A 15,738-nucleotide genomic window follows, 5' to 3' on the forward strand; every position below is an offset into this window, starting at 1 on the left:
CTAAATTTTTGCTTTTTACACACTCATACAGTATCCAGGAAGGGGTCTGTCAAAGCAAGTCTTCTGGGCTCCACACAGTCAGCCCCTCCCTGCATGTCATTGGCCATTGAAATGGCACCAGGCTGCTCCTCAGGTTGGTAACCTGGCTCAGATGCCAACCTGAGCTTCCCATCTTGGTGGCTTAGCCTGGATATCAGAAAATGACTGTTACTAACTCAGATGGTGCCGGTGCCATGGTCCGTAGCTCCTGGTAGAATCTGACTCACTGCAAAAATACAGAAGGAGGCTGCATATGGCATGGGTGTCATGTGGCCCACAGCCTCCCCAGTGTGCATCAGTGAGATGTGTAACATGCCATTCCACATTTCTTGGACCTCTGTTTCCTCATGTGTAAAGTAAAAGGAGGAAAGGATGGAGTAGACTATGCTTTTTAATGTTCCATATCCTGTAATCTATGACATTCTGCCACAGGGATTCCAAATACTACACAGATGGTGAACAAGTACATGGAATCCCTTCAGAAAGGGGCAGTGCTTTGAAACATCACCCCCAGTGAATCAGAATTCACATGATATCAGTAGCACAGTGCCTGGCATAGTAAAGGCATCCAGCAAAGTTCATTGTGTTAAATTTAAGTGGAATATCGTGGTTTCTTTAACACTGTGAGGATCATCACTAATCAAAAAAAATTCTTCTGTACTAGCATCAATAAAAATAAATTTTTCTATAACTTTTTCTATAACTAAATTTAACCCTCTTAATCATTTAAGCAGAAAGAGCAGGTAGGCCAAGCTTGATATAGGCGCTTTATAATCTTTACAAGTCACCTGTCTAAACATTTCATGTGCTGATTGGCTGGATTATTAAATGTTTTTTGTAATGGCTGTATTTATCAACAGAATTTGCTTACAAGTGCTGGGAAGAAACATTTTCCTAGTGGCTGAATGGGAAATGTCTGTGTAGACCAGTTGTCTATTTGAGAAGCGGTTATTATTTTTTTAGGGGCTCAGGAAGATCCCAGGTATTCCACTACCAGACTGAAATCCCTTTATCAGGGGAGAAAAACCTCATAATTTTTTTTTCCTGATAATTAATGATCCCCAGGAGAAGCAGCATATTAATATGAATTCATATGGAGATGTAGAATCAATAGTAGATTATTCTCTGGAATGAATACTTGATAGGGGGTTAGGATATTTAAAAGCTCAATGGGTAGGAAAAGAACACAAAAATTGCCTTCCACCTGACTGCCCTTCTCAGCAAGCCCTTCTTGTGCTGGTTAATGACATTAAGAAGCCAGCTGTATTGCACATAACACTTAAAGGCTACTATAACTTGGAGTAAACTTAGTATGATTATACAGATCAGCCATTTATAAATGTATTTGCTTCTGATGGATTCTCTAATTGATCTTCATACCTAACATTTCTAATCACAGCTCTGTCTCTAACTAATTAGGTTATCCTTATCTCTTTGGGCCTTAACTGTAAACAAGGGAATTAGACTTTGGTGGCTTGCAAACTGTGCTCCATGGAACCCTTTCAGAGTCCTCTCTGGTGGGTAGGAGTGTGGTGAGGTAGGAGTGAGACAACCAAAACTAAAGTCAAGTGATTTCACCCCCACAAAGCAGGTATGTTCCAAGATTTTCTGAACACACACACACACACACGCACACACACACACGCACGCACGCACAGAGAGAGAGAGAACTATATGGTCTCTGGAAGTCTGCTGTAGTGTTTAAGTGGGTCTGCTTTTCACAGTTTTTGTCTCCAAGTCTGAGTAGATGGTACATAATGAAAAGTACAGAATCATTAATTCTAAATAAGAGTTTATGCTGGGATAATGAAAATATTCTTAGCAAATCTTTTATTTATTGATGTCGCCTTTATCTCAATCTGGATCAAGGTTTGTTGGGGAATTTTTGGTGCATAGTATACAGGATCAAAGGTAAAGATTCTCTCCATTGCTGTTATAAGCACATCTCTTATCTGATTGCTAAATTAACAATAAGTGTGAAGACCTTCTCAACTTGCACGTGCCTGGGCATACTGGAGTTTGAGGTTTAAGGGTGGGTTACAGGTGTACCTGAGACACAAATCCTCCGAACCCTTGAATTGGCAGAGTATGGCTGGGAGCGAGGTACGAGGCAAAGCCGTGGGCCGGTTCCCTCTTCCTGGAACAACTTTGTCCATTTACCACACACTTCCAGTACAAATATTTGCTATGTGCACCATTTTGGGAAAAAAGTTAGAAAGTACTGGTCTATGAAATGACAGAAAATCATCTTCCAAAATCTAGACCTGGTAGCCCAAAGGTCAATGGAAGCCATAGACTGTGCTTTGTTCCAGCAGCCCCTTACTTTAAGAGGTTGAATGTGAATGCCTTTGCCCCAGGCTTCATCACTGCCACTGAAGGCAATTGAATTTTCAATCACTGGCTTATAAACCTTCAGCATGGCCTAGCCTCCTAAAACTAGTTCCCTTGAGACAGTGTTTAAAAATGTGTCTTAGGGAGTTTTGATGGCTCGATAAGTTTAGGAAATGCAGCAGCCCCTGTAACACAAGCACATAGAAAAATTCTCAACTGGTTCTACTCATTTCTACATTGGTTATGAGCAGAGTTTTCTCTGCATGCCCCCATCCCACACTTGATGTCCAGGGTCCCTTATTCTCTCCCATAGGTAACTTCTATGTGCAGACTATCCTGTGGTGATGGTGGACTGGTAGGGGCCTTTCCCTTAGGACATTTCATCTCAGAGTCCCTTCCTTCCACTCCTGCTTCCCCTCATGGGAGGTTCTTTTTCTCCTTCCCACTCTAAATCCCTCGAATCCAACTCTCTGCTTTCTTTTCTCCCATCCTCAGCCCCAGCTTTATGGTGTGTTTGAGAGCAGAAGAATTTACTCCGTAAGCATGCATCCAGGTCTTTCTCTCTTGGACACAGCCCCATGGCTTTTTGTTGAGTCTTTGTTTCTGCTTTGCTGTGGGCTGGAGAGAAGTCAATAAGACAATACATAAAAATCCACAGCTTAATACTGTAAGATATTTCTAAATAAATAAGAAAGCCACAGGACCTATAAAGAAAATCATAAAATTTTATTGAACATAAAATTTGAACAAATGCAAAAACTTACTATGTCCTTGGATAGAAAGTCTAAACACCATTAAAAAGTCAATTTTCCCAAATTGATATATGTATGTAATATAATTCCAATTAGGATCCCAACGGGGATTTAAAAAGAAATGTAATTAGACAAATGTTCTTATGTTAGAATAAATGCCTCAGAATAGCCAAATAAATTATGAAAAGGAAAAAAATAGTTGTTTAAAGAGAGAGCAGAAGCAAAGTGTTACTATCTCTATAACTTAAGTAGTGAGTACATAATGTGTTATTATTTTCTGTATCATTATGTTATGAAACATAAAAATGTTTCATAATTCAAAAAGACCCTGTATGAGTTAGAACTATGTTCAGCTGCATATTAGAAAAACCCCAAATACATATGTCTTTGAAAAACAACATTGTATTTTTCTTACACATAAAATAAATCCAAAAGTGAGAGTTGAGGGCTCGTGTGGTATCCTTCACAGCCATCAGGGACCCGGGCTCTTTTTCTCTTCCCACTCTATGATCTGAATACATTATGTCCAATCTCAATACCACTTTATGGCTTTGGCCTTCATTTTCAAGTCCAGAAGGAAGAAAAGAGGGCAAACAAGCCTTTACTGAAACCTCATACTAAACCTTCCCTCACATCTCCTTGGATAGCTTTTAGTCACATGGTTATACATCTAAGGGTGAGGGGGGCTGAGAAATGACCTTATTTCAGGAGCATGTACCCCACTAAACATTTAGGCATTTTCTTCTCATGACACTGAGGTTTGTTTCATGGGATGCTATAAGGTGTTATAGAAGAAAACAAAAGCCTTAGGGAGAAATCTAGTGAAAATGTTTAGGTAACATGGGAGTAAACAAAGAGGCTAAACAAGTTTCTTTACTGCAGGTCTTCTCACAATTTGAAAATACTGCCTTAAACTTTCCCAGTGTGCCTGTAAGGGGAGGAAGGAGGCCTTAATAGTATCAGACCATTCATATATGGCAAGTTAGTTTTATTGGAAGTAAAAATTAGAAAGCTTGATTGCCAAATAGTGATTTTACTTTCATGACTCTGACAGGAGGATTATTTCTCCTTCATGAGAGAGGCTACGAATTGGAACCTCACTACAAGTGTGTTTTGTTTACACTGCAGAGAGTTTTTTAATTTGTGAATTGTTTGCTACCATTTAAAAAAAATCATGTTTCGGATGCAAATCCTGATTTCAGCTTTTTTGGACAAAGTGGGAGATCTGGCTTTCCTGGGCCACATTCCAGGTGGCAGTGATGGGCCAGAATGGTTCTAGCAGCTGCCTCTCCAGCTCACGGTCCTCACCCTCCTCCTCACTCATTCAGGTGCCTGACTGGTACCAGCAGCCACAGGATTTTGCAAACTCTGCTTTAGAAATTAACAATTTCCTCATTAAAGCTTTGCACCCTCATCACTCTCTTTGTGTCACAGGCAGTTTCAAGGAAGTGGTTTGCTAATATTAATATACATCTACCAAGTCCTATCATAGCTTTCTGTGTTAAATTCACAGGAAAGTTAAACTACTGCATAAAGGTAAACGGATATGGTAAGACTGTTCCTGTATCCTAGGCGTTGGTTTGTTCCATCCCCAAAGGTAGGGACCTGGATTAGCTCATTTCTTTAGGTCTTTCCTCCTCTGTCACCCTATGTCCTTAGTTTGATACTCTGTTAGCACCACATACCAAGTGCTTTGTTGACTGAATGGCTTTCTGGGCCCTGAGGGGTTGTGTGTTTGTGAATGTGCCTGCTGCAATAAGAGGCACTCAGTAAATGTGAATTTCCTTCCTTTTTCCCTTCTCGATATGGTGCCCAACTGAATGCTGGCAATATTTGAACACTGGAATAGGCTGGCTCATTGTATGAGCAAAGAACAGCATAGCTCTCAATCCATACTGAATTTGGGTCCTCTTATGTAAAATCTCATTTTGAAAAATGCAATCTGCTGTTGCACCTCCCAGATGGAAACTATGAGAGAGTGTGTCTGGGATATTCCATCATCTAATTCACTTGCTCTGTGTCAGAAAAAGCTGCAGAATCAATTGACATTTAGCTTCTCTGTTTGGGCACTTAAAATCTGTTGTCATCAATGTCTACATTTATAGTTTCCAGGAAGATATTGTGGAGTTCTAAATCAAATGACAAAAACTTTTACTGGAAATTCTTGTGTCCGCAGGATAAATTCAAATATACATGAATTTTTAAAGGGTAATTAATAAATTTATAATGGTTTGGTTTAACCAAAATGTTCAACTCATTATGATAACATTTTTCTTACTGGAATTAAATGAGACAGAGAGAGGACTAGGACAAAGTTTTCTTACCAGGTTATTTACTGACAGTTTCATATCTCAGACAAGAAAGGCTCACTCTAATGGCTCATGGTTTGTCATGAGCCCCAGAAATATTATTTTGAAGTTTATATGTGCAGGAGGGGACATAAAATAGTTATGTGGTGTCCTTCAGAATGTATTTTTTTGTCCTTCCTGGGAACAATAGGGGTGACAGGAAACCAGACTCCAAATGCACCCCACTGCTGAATTGTTTACATTTGGCCAAGGGGAGAAACAGAACTTTTTTTGAAAAGTTCTCCAGGGTCTTTCATATCCAGGTGGAAGAGACTTCATCTTTATTTTAAGAACTCATCCAAAAGGTATGCATGCCTGTAGCTGCACGATCCTTTATCATGACAGTCATGGTTATAGTAGTTTTCTGAATTTATAGGTGCTCTATCTTCGGAGTTGCTCGTAATCTTCCTGTTCATTGTTTTTTGTTGTTATTGTTCTTGTTTTTCAGTATAATAAAGTATACAAGAACCTAAAGGAGTTTTCTCAAAATGGAGAGAATTTCTGCAAACAGGTCACATCTGTTCTTCAGCAAAGGTACAAAATGCACGTTTGCAATAAATGGTTCTTCCTCTTTAGTTGTAGCAAGTGATATGACTGGAGGAGTGATTACAAGCTGTCCTACTTTCCAGAATGTGGTGTTGTATTTTGGTACTCGAGAGATTGCTTGAAGAATGATTCTCCCCTATTGCACATTTATCAACTGGATGCCATAAAAATCAAGAAACAACAGGAAGTAATTCAGCTTAGGAAGGCTTAGTCAAGTCTCTTCTGATTCCTCAGACTGGGTTTATTACCCTCTCCTGGGGCCCACTGTTGGATCTGATGCATACTCTCATTATTGTACTTTTCACACCAACAGCAATTATTTACATTTTTCTCTCCCTAGAAGGGCAGAGGCAGTCTTACTCATCATTGTATGCTGACCTCTTAGAGCCTGGCCTTTTGATTTCCTTAGTCACTGTCAGGTGGATGAATGAAAAGTCACCATTTTCAGCATCGTCTTCTTAATACTAGGTATGATCATGTGTAAAGCTGTTCACTGTGCTGAAATGAGCACATTTAACTCAGTCAAGAAAGTTACGAAAACCCTGCTTGAAATGAGAAAACCCAAGGAGTGAATTTGGTTATAAGGGACCTTTTAGGCCTTTTCCCTACTTCTAGATAGCTCTGTAATAAGCAACTCTAAAGAGACCTTCAGAAAACTGTTTAAACCATTTCAAATTTAAAATAATGAATGTGTGCCATAAGACCAAAGACGCCATGGATTGATTGCATCCTGAATTAGTAGGTTGTAGGGGAGAAAACATAATTTCTTTTCTCTCCCTTTTCAAGGTCTTAGTTGAGATACTCTTCTGAAAACAAGTTATATTAACAAAAGAAAAACAAGCAGAAACTTATTAACACATGCTATACCCATCATATGGGAGAGGCCTTAGTTCAAAAGTATTTCTCTCTCAAGGCAGTGGCTTAGGGGTCATGCTTAAATAGTATTTCACCAAAGAGCCAGAAATCCTAATAGGGACAAAGAAGATAGCATCTTTGGGCTTCCAAAAGGCAGGAAAATGTGGGAAGGTAAATATATGGGAAGAGTAAAGTCTGCTCCTAGATCCTCTGGCACCACTATCTCTGAGCAGATAGGCAAGTGTTGGACTGTCTTTAGGTGGGAAAGGCAGAGAGAGGGGCAGAGCGTGTCCCTTTGTTTTAACCTTTTTAAAACTCAACAATCCGCAGCATTTTTGAGAGGAATATTTTGGTTTCCTTCAAGGTCAAGACAAAAGGAAAACATTAGCTTTATCAGCAGCAAATAAATGAGGACAAAGAAAGATATAATAAGAGAGCTCAAACAGACTTTTATAAAGAACAAAACCAGATTTGTCAAAAGGAGTCAAAAAGAGAAACATTTTAAATATGAAGTAACTTCTATCCTAACAGCCAAATTGCTCTGGTTCCATGACAGGGAAAGCGGGAGGTGCCATCTGAGAGGGAATTTCTTCCGTAAGAAAATATTGTTATCAGTCCCAAAGGAAATTATTTAAAACAAGACCCATTATTTGTATGAATCCTATGAATTCAACTCATTACCTAGATTAGAAAGCCACCTTCTGCCTGCAGAGCAGGAAGAATCTATGCATGTATCAGCCAGGCATATAACGTGGGTTGTAGTCATCTGGGCATTAATTATTTGGTGTCTGAGAGTTGAAAATTAGTGCCTGGTAGAGAGCTGTGAAGATAGAAGACAGGCAATAGATGATGCCTGCTGCTAAACAGACTCAACAGTGAACTGAAAAACTCTGAGGGAGTCTCTGCTTGAAGCCTGTCTCACTGTTTTTCTTTTTTCTAGATCACTCCACATCCCCACCTTGCCACTGACATCCACTTTCTTCATACAGTCAGAGCCTTCATTTCTTATTTTTGTTTTCTTGAAGTCTCTTCCTAGGGCTGCTGTCTGCCCTGGACCTATTAATGTGTGAAACCCTCCATTCACTTATTCTAGAGTGACAAATATGTCCAGTGAGGAAGAAACACTTGGGTAGCTAAAGATATCTCCCCTCATAGCTTTACATCCTTATAGAGAAGAATTTAGAATTTGAACATCTCAAGAGTCTACTGGTTAGCAAAATTACAAGCACATTCCTGCATAGAAACTGTATAGTATGAGCACAAAGAACAGATCTAATATTTTACCTAGATCAAAAAAATTATGCTACATATTAGGTCATTTATGTAATAAATGCTTTTCTGAACATTTTCTAAAGCTAAACTTGTACAATTAAATTATTTCCCCTTAGCCAAAAAGCCATTTTTAAAGTTGCTTTGTATTGATTGCTGGTAAATGTACATTTGCGGTGTCTCCTCGTCTTGAGCTTTCAAGTTTCCTCCCCTTGCTCAGCTTTTAGATCATGTAGTTAACCTGAAGGATGCTTGTCCACACTAAAAGAGATGGCATCTGGGGAGAACTGTTTTCTAATGGACACAAATATTCTATTAATCTATGAATTTGTGGCACATTGTGTACTTTTAGACAGCATTTCTGTGTATTAGCAGGCAAAGATATAGGCCACTTCACTTCTCAGGGCTGGATCATTTCTCTCCCACACAGTGATGTGATTCTGAGGTCACTCCCTCTTCCTAGTGTGCTTGAACTGAGTCAACAATTATGTTGGTTATGGTTGGTTATTAAACCATATCAACAAGGATGGATGGTCACAGCATGGCTGGGATTACATTTGCCTTGACTCTCCCCATTCTGTGAAGTCAGAAATTCCTCCTCTAGATATACATTGGATAGAAGGCAGATTCCCACCAGCTATCTAGAAATGAGCCTTGGCCTTATTTTCCTCTTAAAGGTGGGCTTATTACATGTGAACCAATGATAACCTTCCCTTGTATTAGAAAAATACCTGGAAAGCCATTACTCTTTAAAAGAAACTATCTTGTTACATAAGGTTACAGACAAGTAATGGGAAACCCAGTAAGACAAGTAAAATGGTAGTCTTGGAATATATTCAGTAAGCATTTCCATTGAGGGTTATGGCAGACAATGATGAAGGCAAATCTGTGGCCAGCATAATTCAAGATACAGTGAAGGAGGACATGGAGTTTTGAATGAGGGGTACCTGCCACCTAAAATGCATTCAGTAAATACTTGCAGACTGAATAAATAAATAAATGGGCTGGGGGCAGTGGCTCATGCCTGTAATCCTATCATTTTGGGAGGCCAAGATGGGAGGATTGCTTGAGGCCAGGAGTTTGAGACCAGCCTGGTCAGCATAGCACAACCCATCTCTATTTTCATAAAAAAAATTTTTTTAAATAAATGAAAAATAGTTAAGGGTTTTTAAAAATTATTACACCTACATTATTAGAAGAAGGCCTTTATTGTCCTTGGAGGTGTGCATTTCCAGACCCCTTACTTAAGAGCTCCTGGAATGTGGTTCTGCTTGACAGAGTTCTGTATTAGCACTTGGATACCAGAGGCAGCACCACAATCAAGCTGCCAGGCCAGAGAATGTTTCCTTTCCAAACTCAGCTGCCCTCTTGCACTTATTCTAATTGGGTGGTGATAGAAAAGTACAGTTGTTACTAAAATACTCTTTGCCTGGATATTCTGCAATTCATGGTCATGCTTAGTTTCTTTTATCCAATTAGCTACTTCAGCTTCTTTTTTTGCAGTAGCAAACAGATTTAGCCAGAGAAACATAGCAGCTCCTACAATGCGTAATGCCAAAGTTATCAGGTTCACTTTAATACAATTACAGATCAGATTTAAAGAGACGAAGGTACATTCTCAGAAACACTTTGTGAATGTTTGGCTTCCTGCATCCTCAGAGCTAATGTTTAAACAGGCTTTGACTGGAAAATCAATTGTTCCTCTGTAAGGGAGTTTAAGATCAGGTTTTCAAATGCCAAGAACTGCTGCTCTGTAGATTAAAAAGAAAAGAATAAAAGAAGGAGGTATAGTTGGCCACTTGTTCAATCCATGATTCATTGCAGACACTGTCAACAAAGCAATAAAAAATTGAAATTAAATATTTGTAAAATCATCTTCTACTCTACCATTATCCTGGGTGACCTTAACTCCCACAGCTTTAGTTCTCTTGCATATTGATGATTTACAAATGTGCAGTACTAGGAACATGTCTAAACTGTACTTCAAACCATATATATCACAGTATATTGGACATTTCCACCTAGAAGTCCCATGGAACCACAAAGTCAATATGTCCAAAACAGGGTTTATCCGCTCTTCTCCAAAGCTGGTCCTCCTTCTGGGAACCACTGCCCAGCCAATCAAGCTGAATGCCTGGGACCATCCATATCCATGATTCTGTCCATCTCAACTCATGACCAAGACCATATTTCTCTCTTTGAAACCCATTTGATATCCACAGCTTTCTTTTTATTTTATGGCCTCTTCCATGGTTCTGGCAAAACTCTCTTAAACTATTCTGCCTAGAAGTGCCGCCTTATAGCCGTGGAGTTTGTATGCTGTACAAAGGCACATGGCTGAGTGGGATGAATGGAGGCAGAAATCTAATCCACTCTTACCCCTTAGGCCTTTTACTCTGACAGAGCTGTGCCCCTTTAGAGGACCCTGTTTCCAATCCAAGCAAAGTTACCTGAACTTGTGGGCTGGCTGAGGCCGTGTGCCTGTCTTTAATGCACCTTTCACTCTGTAGCCATGACCTTGTTTAAGACGCTTCAAAGACTCCTATGACCTTTAGGATAAAATTTAGCCCTCATCATTTTATAAAAGGGCCTTTGAGAGCTGAACTCTGCCTTCCTGTTTACTTTCTCTCTTTCCATCTCCCCATGATCCCTGCCTCTCTCCTTACTGAGCCACTTGCAATCCCACCCCACTTGCACCCCACTCACACTCCTGCATCACCACCACCACCACCACCACACGTGGGTCCCTGCATTTGCACAGGCTGTATCGCCTGCCTGGTAGATGTTTCATCACCTTCATTGCCTGGCTCCATTCAACACATTCTTTAAGATCCAGTCATCCCACTGTGGCAGGCCTTCCTTAACTCCAGTCTCCAGTCTCAAAAAAAATGTTCCTCAGTTCTATGTGCAGAATTAGTGCTTGTATCTGTTATAGCTCTTACACCCTGCACTGTAATTCTCTGTTCACTTGCCTATCTCTTTCCCTAGAGGCTGAACTCCTTGAGGGTCTTTGTGTCCCACGTGACTAGCATGGGCTTGGCACAGAGTAGGCATTCAATAGACGCTTACTGAGTAAATGAAGGCACTAATTAATGTATGAGTGACTCTGCCTTCAAGGCACTCATAACGTTAAAGAAGATCCAGTTAGGCTATTTTTGAGGAGTCATAAGTGGGTATGTCAAAAACTTTTACTGGCATAATATGTAGCATATTATTTTGAACAAAAGCTAGAAAAAATAAAATCACAGGAGAGACCACTTATTCAGTACAACCCATAGACCAGCCACTGTGTTAAATGTGTCTTATACTTGATCTCTTTAATTATCTCACAACCCACAGCGTACATACTTCTCTCCATTTCTGATTCACAGATGGGGATATGGAAAAGATGATACATTTGGATTCCTACCCAGCTCAACCCAGGCTCACTGCCAGGGTATCCCCAAGTGGATAGGCAGTTTTGGACACTGCCGTGGGTGACCCAACATGCTCAGGGGGTCCTGGTTCAGCCTCCTTTGCAGAGTCTTAGGGTCCTCTATGGAAAGGGACAGCAGCAGTCATGAAGCCCAGTGGCTTTCAAACCTTATAGCTCAAGGGGTTTGTGGGGAGCCCGCAGGGGCTACCTCAGGGGGTGAGGAGGAGGTTAAGTGGGCAGGGCTCTGCTTCTTCCTCACTCCTTCTCCCTTTTAATCAGATCAATTTGACTGGTATTTATATGATACGGTGGGATTCTGTATAAAATTTTGTTTCCCTGTTAAAAAGCTTGGAAAACTGCCTTTCTTGTCTACTTTACCTGAATTCCCTCACCACAATACTCCTGTCCTCCCTACCCCATACACAAACGCACTAAGCTTAGGAATGAATGCACACTTTAGGCTCTGAAGTTCTAGAGCTGCCATCGCTCAGGTTTTCTCTGAGCCAGAGTGAGCCGGAGCTCAGTGAGACTCCCAAACCAGACACTCAAGAAGGGCATCATTCAGGTCTTATCCTCCTATTTCAGCATTTTTTATACTGTTCTCAGGAAGCAGAATTAAGACAATTGATAATGCTGCAGTGGGCTAGCAAGTGAGCCAGCCACTCCAATGACAGAGCTTCAATATGAAAATGTCTTTCAAATTGCCGGTAATGAACTTTAAATACAATCTGTTTGTAAGAGGAGCTTGTGATGGTCTTTCAAAAGACATACCAATGAAGTTTGGATGGAAAATATCAGCACATCTACCCCCAAACTGGAAGCTGGTGCTGGTCCTAAGTAGGAACTTAAAAGATGGGTGATATCCTGACAGAAGAATTTGAGGTTACTAAAATTCCTTCTTAATTTATAATGAAGGGAGGACTCTGTCACCTTCTTCTTTCAAGCATGAGAAGGGCTTAGCCCTATTTTATTATTTTATGTTTTTTAGAGATGGGGGTCTCATTCTGCTGCTCAGGCTGGAGTACAGTTGTGCAATTATAGCTTGCTGCAGCCTCAAACTCCTGTGCTCAGGAACTCCTCTCACCTCAGCCTCTCAAGTAGCTAGGACTGCAGGTGTGTGCCACCACTCTGGGCTAATTTTAAACAAATTTTTTGTAGAAATGTGATCTTGATATGTTGCCTAGGCTGGTCTCAAACTCTTGGTCTTAATGATTCTCCCACCTCGGCCTCTGGAGTTGATGGGATTAGAGGTGCAAGTCACTGCTCCTGGCCTTAACTCCATTTTAATTAATTCCTCATAGACACAGGGGGCAACTACAGTTTGTTTTTTAAACTACTTTTCATTATCTTAGTTTTACAAAAGCAGGATAGTCTAAAATTGATTACATGGTCACGTATTCTTACATTTTAATTAGTGCTTTATCTAAAATATTGAATCTGAAACCACATATTTTCCATCTCTCTTTTCTTTCAAAAATATAATTTATTTTAAAATCTAAGTCAAACATTGGTCTTTGACTTATCAATTGGCCTTCATTATTACTAATGAAAATATATTGACCAGCCTTGCATGCTGAGAGAAAATTAGAATATAAATGGATTAAAAGTCAGTGCATGTCACTTCCTTGGTCCAGAACCTTTTTTTAGCATATTAAAAATTTTTTTTTAAATTTTTAATTTTTGTGGGTATTTAGTAGGTGTATATATTTACAGGGCAGGGTCCAGAATCTTTAAAACCACTGGAATATTCTGAGATTGGGTTGCCTATCAAAATATATATGCATCACCAATTTCACACAGGCCAAGACAATTGCTTGGAGAAGGCATTTTAAGTTGTATTAGCTATGGTGGCAGTAGAATGGAAAGAAAAAAAATGGGAAAGGGCTAGAGAATTAAGCACAATGTCTTTACAAGCTTGTTTCTGACTATTTTAATAAGGGAATGAGAATTTCACATCTCAATGTGAGATTAGCTCTGCTCTCTCTACTCCCCTTGCATGTGGTACTTTTTCAGCTTGAACCGAGATAAAGCACCTCCCTTTGAGAGATGAGAAGAAATCATTCTAAGTGGGGTGTGCCTTGCTGCCTCTGCCTTGGGAAAACACCCAGGTCATTTCATTTCTATTTAGCAGGAATCCTGAAAGGATACATATACTTCCTCATTAGACCGGAAGCATGGAAGAGCCGTGGAAGTGTGCACGGAAAAGCATGGAAGTGTTTGTTTCCATTTGCAAACATTCTGACTTACAAAAATAACAGCTTTCTTCACGCTTGCCACTTGGAACATGGCTTCTTATAAAAGAGCGATTCTCTCAGGGGAAGAATTTAACCGTTAACATCTGTTGAGATAAAAGCCATTCAGGGCTAGAGGCCTGGGAGAGGTTTCGTTATAACTGTGCAGAAAGAGTGCACAGTGACACTGTCACACACCCATCCCCCTCATCACATTTCATTTCCTTCTGTCTTGCAGAGTAATTTGCTCAGGTTCCCAAAATGGTCATTAGGATTTAAAATGCAAGAGTAGATGATTGAAGCCTGCTTTGCTTGGTTGATTTGAATGCTAGTTCTAAACTCTTCGGGGTCATCAATAAGTTGCAGGCAGAGAGAAAGGGTACAATCGTGCTGTTCAGAGAGGCAACATCCAGCTCACTCCAGCCCAGAGGGCTAGCTCAGTGACATTTGCTGTCAGAGTCCCCATCCTTCCCACTTTGCCAGACCCTCAACATCCCCACTCCCTATCCCCCAAATGCCTTGCAACTGCACAGATGCCTTTGGAATAGGCCCGGAAGCTCATTATGTCTGCACCGAGGCTGCTGTGAATTGGGACTCCAGCTACTCAGCCTCCAGGAGCTATGCTGATTCAGAACACTGCAATTAAAGGTGAAGTGAGAGGCGGTATCAATTTTGAAAGCACTTTTGTTCCACTTCTCCCACAATTCTCCATCTGCAATCTCTTCCCCAAAACTTCAGAGGTAGGACAGAGGTGTGGTTAAGCAGGCAGATTCCTCAGCCAGACTGCCCAGGGCTGGAATCCAAGTCTGGCACCGTCACTTCCTTCCTGTGTGCCCTCAGGCTAGTGATTGACCCAACTCTCTGTGCCTTGGTGTTCCGTTCCATGAAATGGGTAGAGACAGTGTACCTGCTTCATGGGTTATCAGGGATTAAATGAGGAAATATACCTGAAACACTCAGAATGATGCCTGACACATTGTAAGTGCCCAGTAAGTGTTGGATGTTCCTGTTTCTTGCCTAGGGAGAACACAGGTCAAGCATCAGCATGTCACAAAGGTAAGGCAACACCTTTGTCAGGAGACCACTGTTTGGACAGCCTCTTTAGGTGCAATATACAGGAACTTTTAACCTGTATACCATGGTATAAACCCACAAATCTGCCCTACTGAAGATTTCTAAGGTACTTGTCTGTAAAGAGAAGACTCCCAACACAAGAAGTGCTGTGTGGTAGTTGAACCTCTTTAGGCTGGTTTCCTACCATGCTCAAGAGAAAGCCAGCAGAAGCACTGGGGCACAGGAGAAAAGCTGGCCAAAAAAAGCCCCAAATCACCTCAAAGTGAACAAGGACCCCTTTTTCATACCACCAAAGCCCAACTCTTTTTTCCCCCAAGTGGAATAAACTTAACAACATAAAGGAAAGCAGCACTTCTTTTTGGTGTCGTTTTTAGGTCTGCTTAGCCTCAGAGACACCTTGTACAGCCTGCAAGAACATTCGAAAGTAGAATTGAATTCTGAGGAAGAGGCTGACTGACAGCATTACCTTTCCTGTTAAAAACCATTCAGGATTGTTTTGGAGCCAACAGACAAGAAAACGGGATTCTTCCTCCCACACCATCCCCACCGCTGTGTATTCCTTCTGGATACGCAATAATCATATTAGAAGAATTAATATTTACTAAGGATGATTTTTGTGCCTAGCACTGAGCTGAACACTATAAAAAGCATTATCCTATTTAATGCTCTTTGTGCTGCTTCCAAGAAAGAATGCAATGCTGAAAAGAAAAGACCTAAAAAGCCCTCTGGTTAGCTTTCCTGGACTCAGAAGGGTTTATGTGTCTGGCTATTTCAAGTGCTTGACAGCAGTGTGCTCTAACATCGGGGCTGAGCACCCAAACCAGAGGGACCGCATCTAAACAGCTTGTTAATTTACAGTTCTCAAAAGTGGTGAGGTG

At 40.6% G+C, this 15,738-nt stretch overlaps 2 protein-coding genes across 5 annotated transcripts in view; one reads left to right on the forward strand and one right to left on the reverse strand.

Moving 5' to 3' along the window:
• NOSTRIN (nitric oxide synthase trafficking) overlaps window positions 1-15,738 on the forward strand; it is an 80,596-nt gene that overhangs the window by 19,517 nt on the left and 45,341 nt on the right. For 3 of the 4 annotated variants that reach the window (XM_054549440.2, XM_054549437.2, XM_054549438.2), the window contains one exon: window positions 5,919-6,004. The exons of the other annotated variant lie outside the window; for it this stretch is intronic. In XM_054549440.2, coding sequence (XP_054405415.2) covers window positions 5,919-6,004 — 86 coding nt within the window. The remainder of the gene's footprint in view (window positions 1-5,918; window positions 6,005-15,738) is intronic. 4 annotated transcript variants of the gene reach the window in all.
• SPC25 (SPC25 component of NDC80 kinetochore complex) overlaps window positions 6,492-15,738 on the reverse strand; it is a 97,672-nt gene continuing 88,425 nt past the window's right edge. The window contains exon 7 of the mRNA XM_054549449.2: window positions 6,492-6,514. Within this exon, the coding sequence (XP_054405424.1) occupies window positions 6,507-6,514 (8 nt within the window). The 3' untranslated portion in view covers window positions 6,492-6,506. The remainder of the gene's footprint in view (window positions 6,515-15,738) is intronic.

Source organism: Pongo abelii, chromosome 11, assembly GCF_028885655.2.
Source record: "Pongo abelii isolate AG06213 chromosome 11, NHGRI_mPonAbe1-v2.0_pri, whole genome shotgun sequence".
Lineage (NCBI taxonomy): Eukaryota > Metazoa > Chordata > Mammalia > Primates > Hominidae > Pongo > Pongo abelii.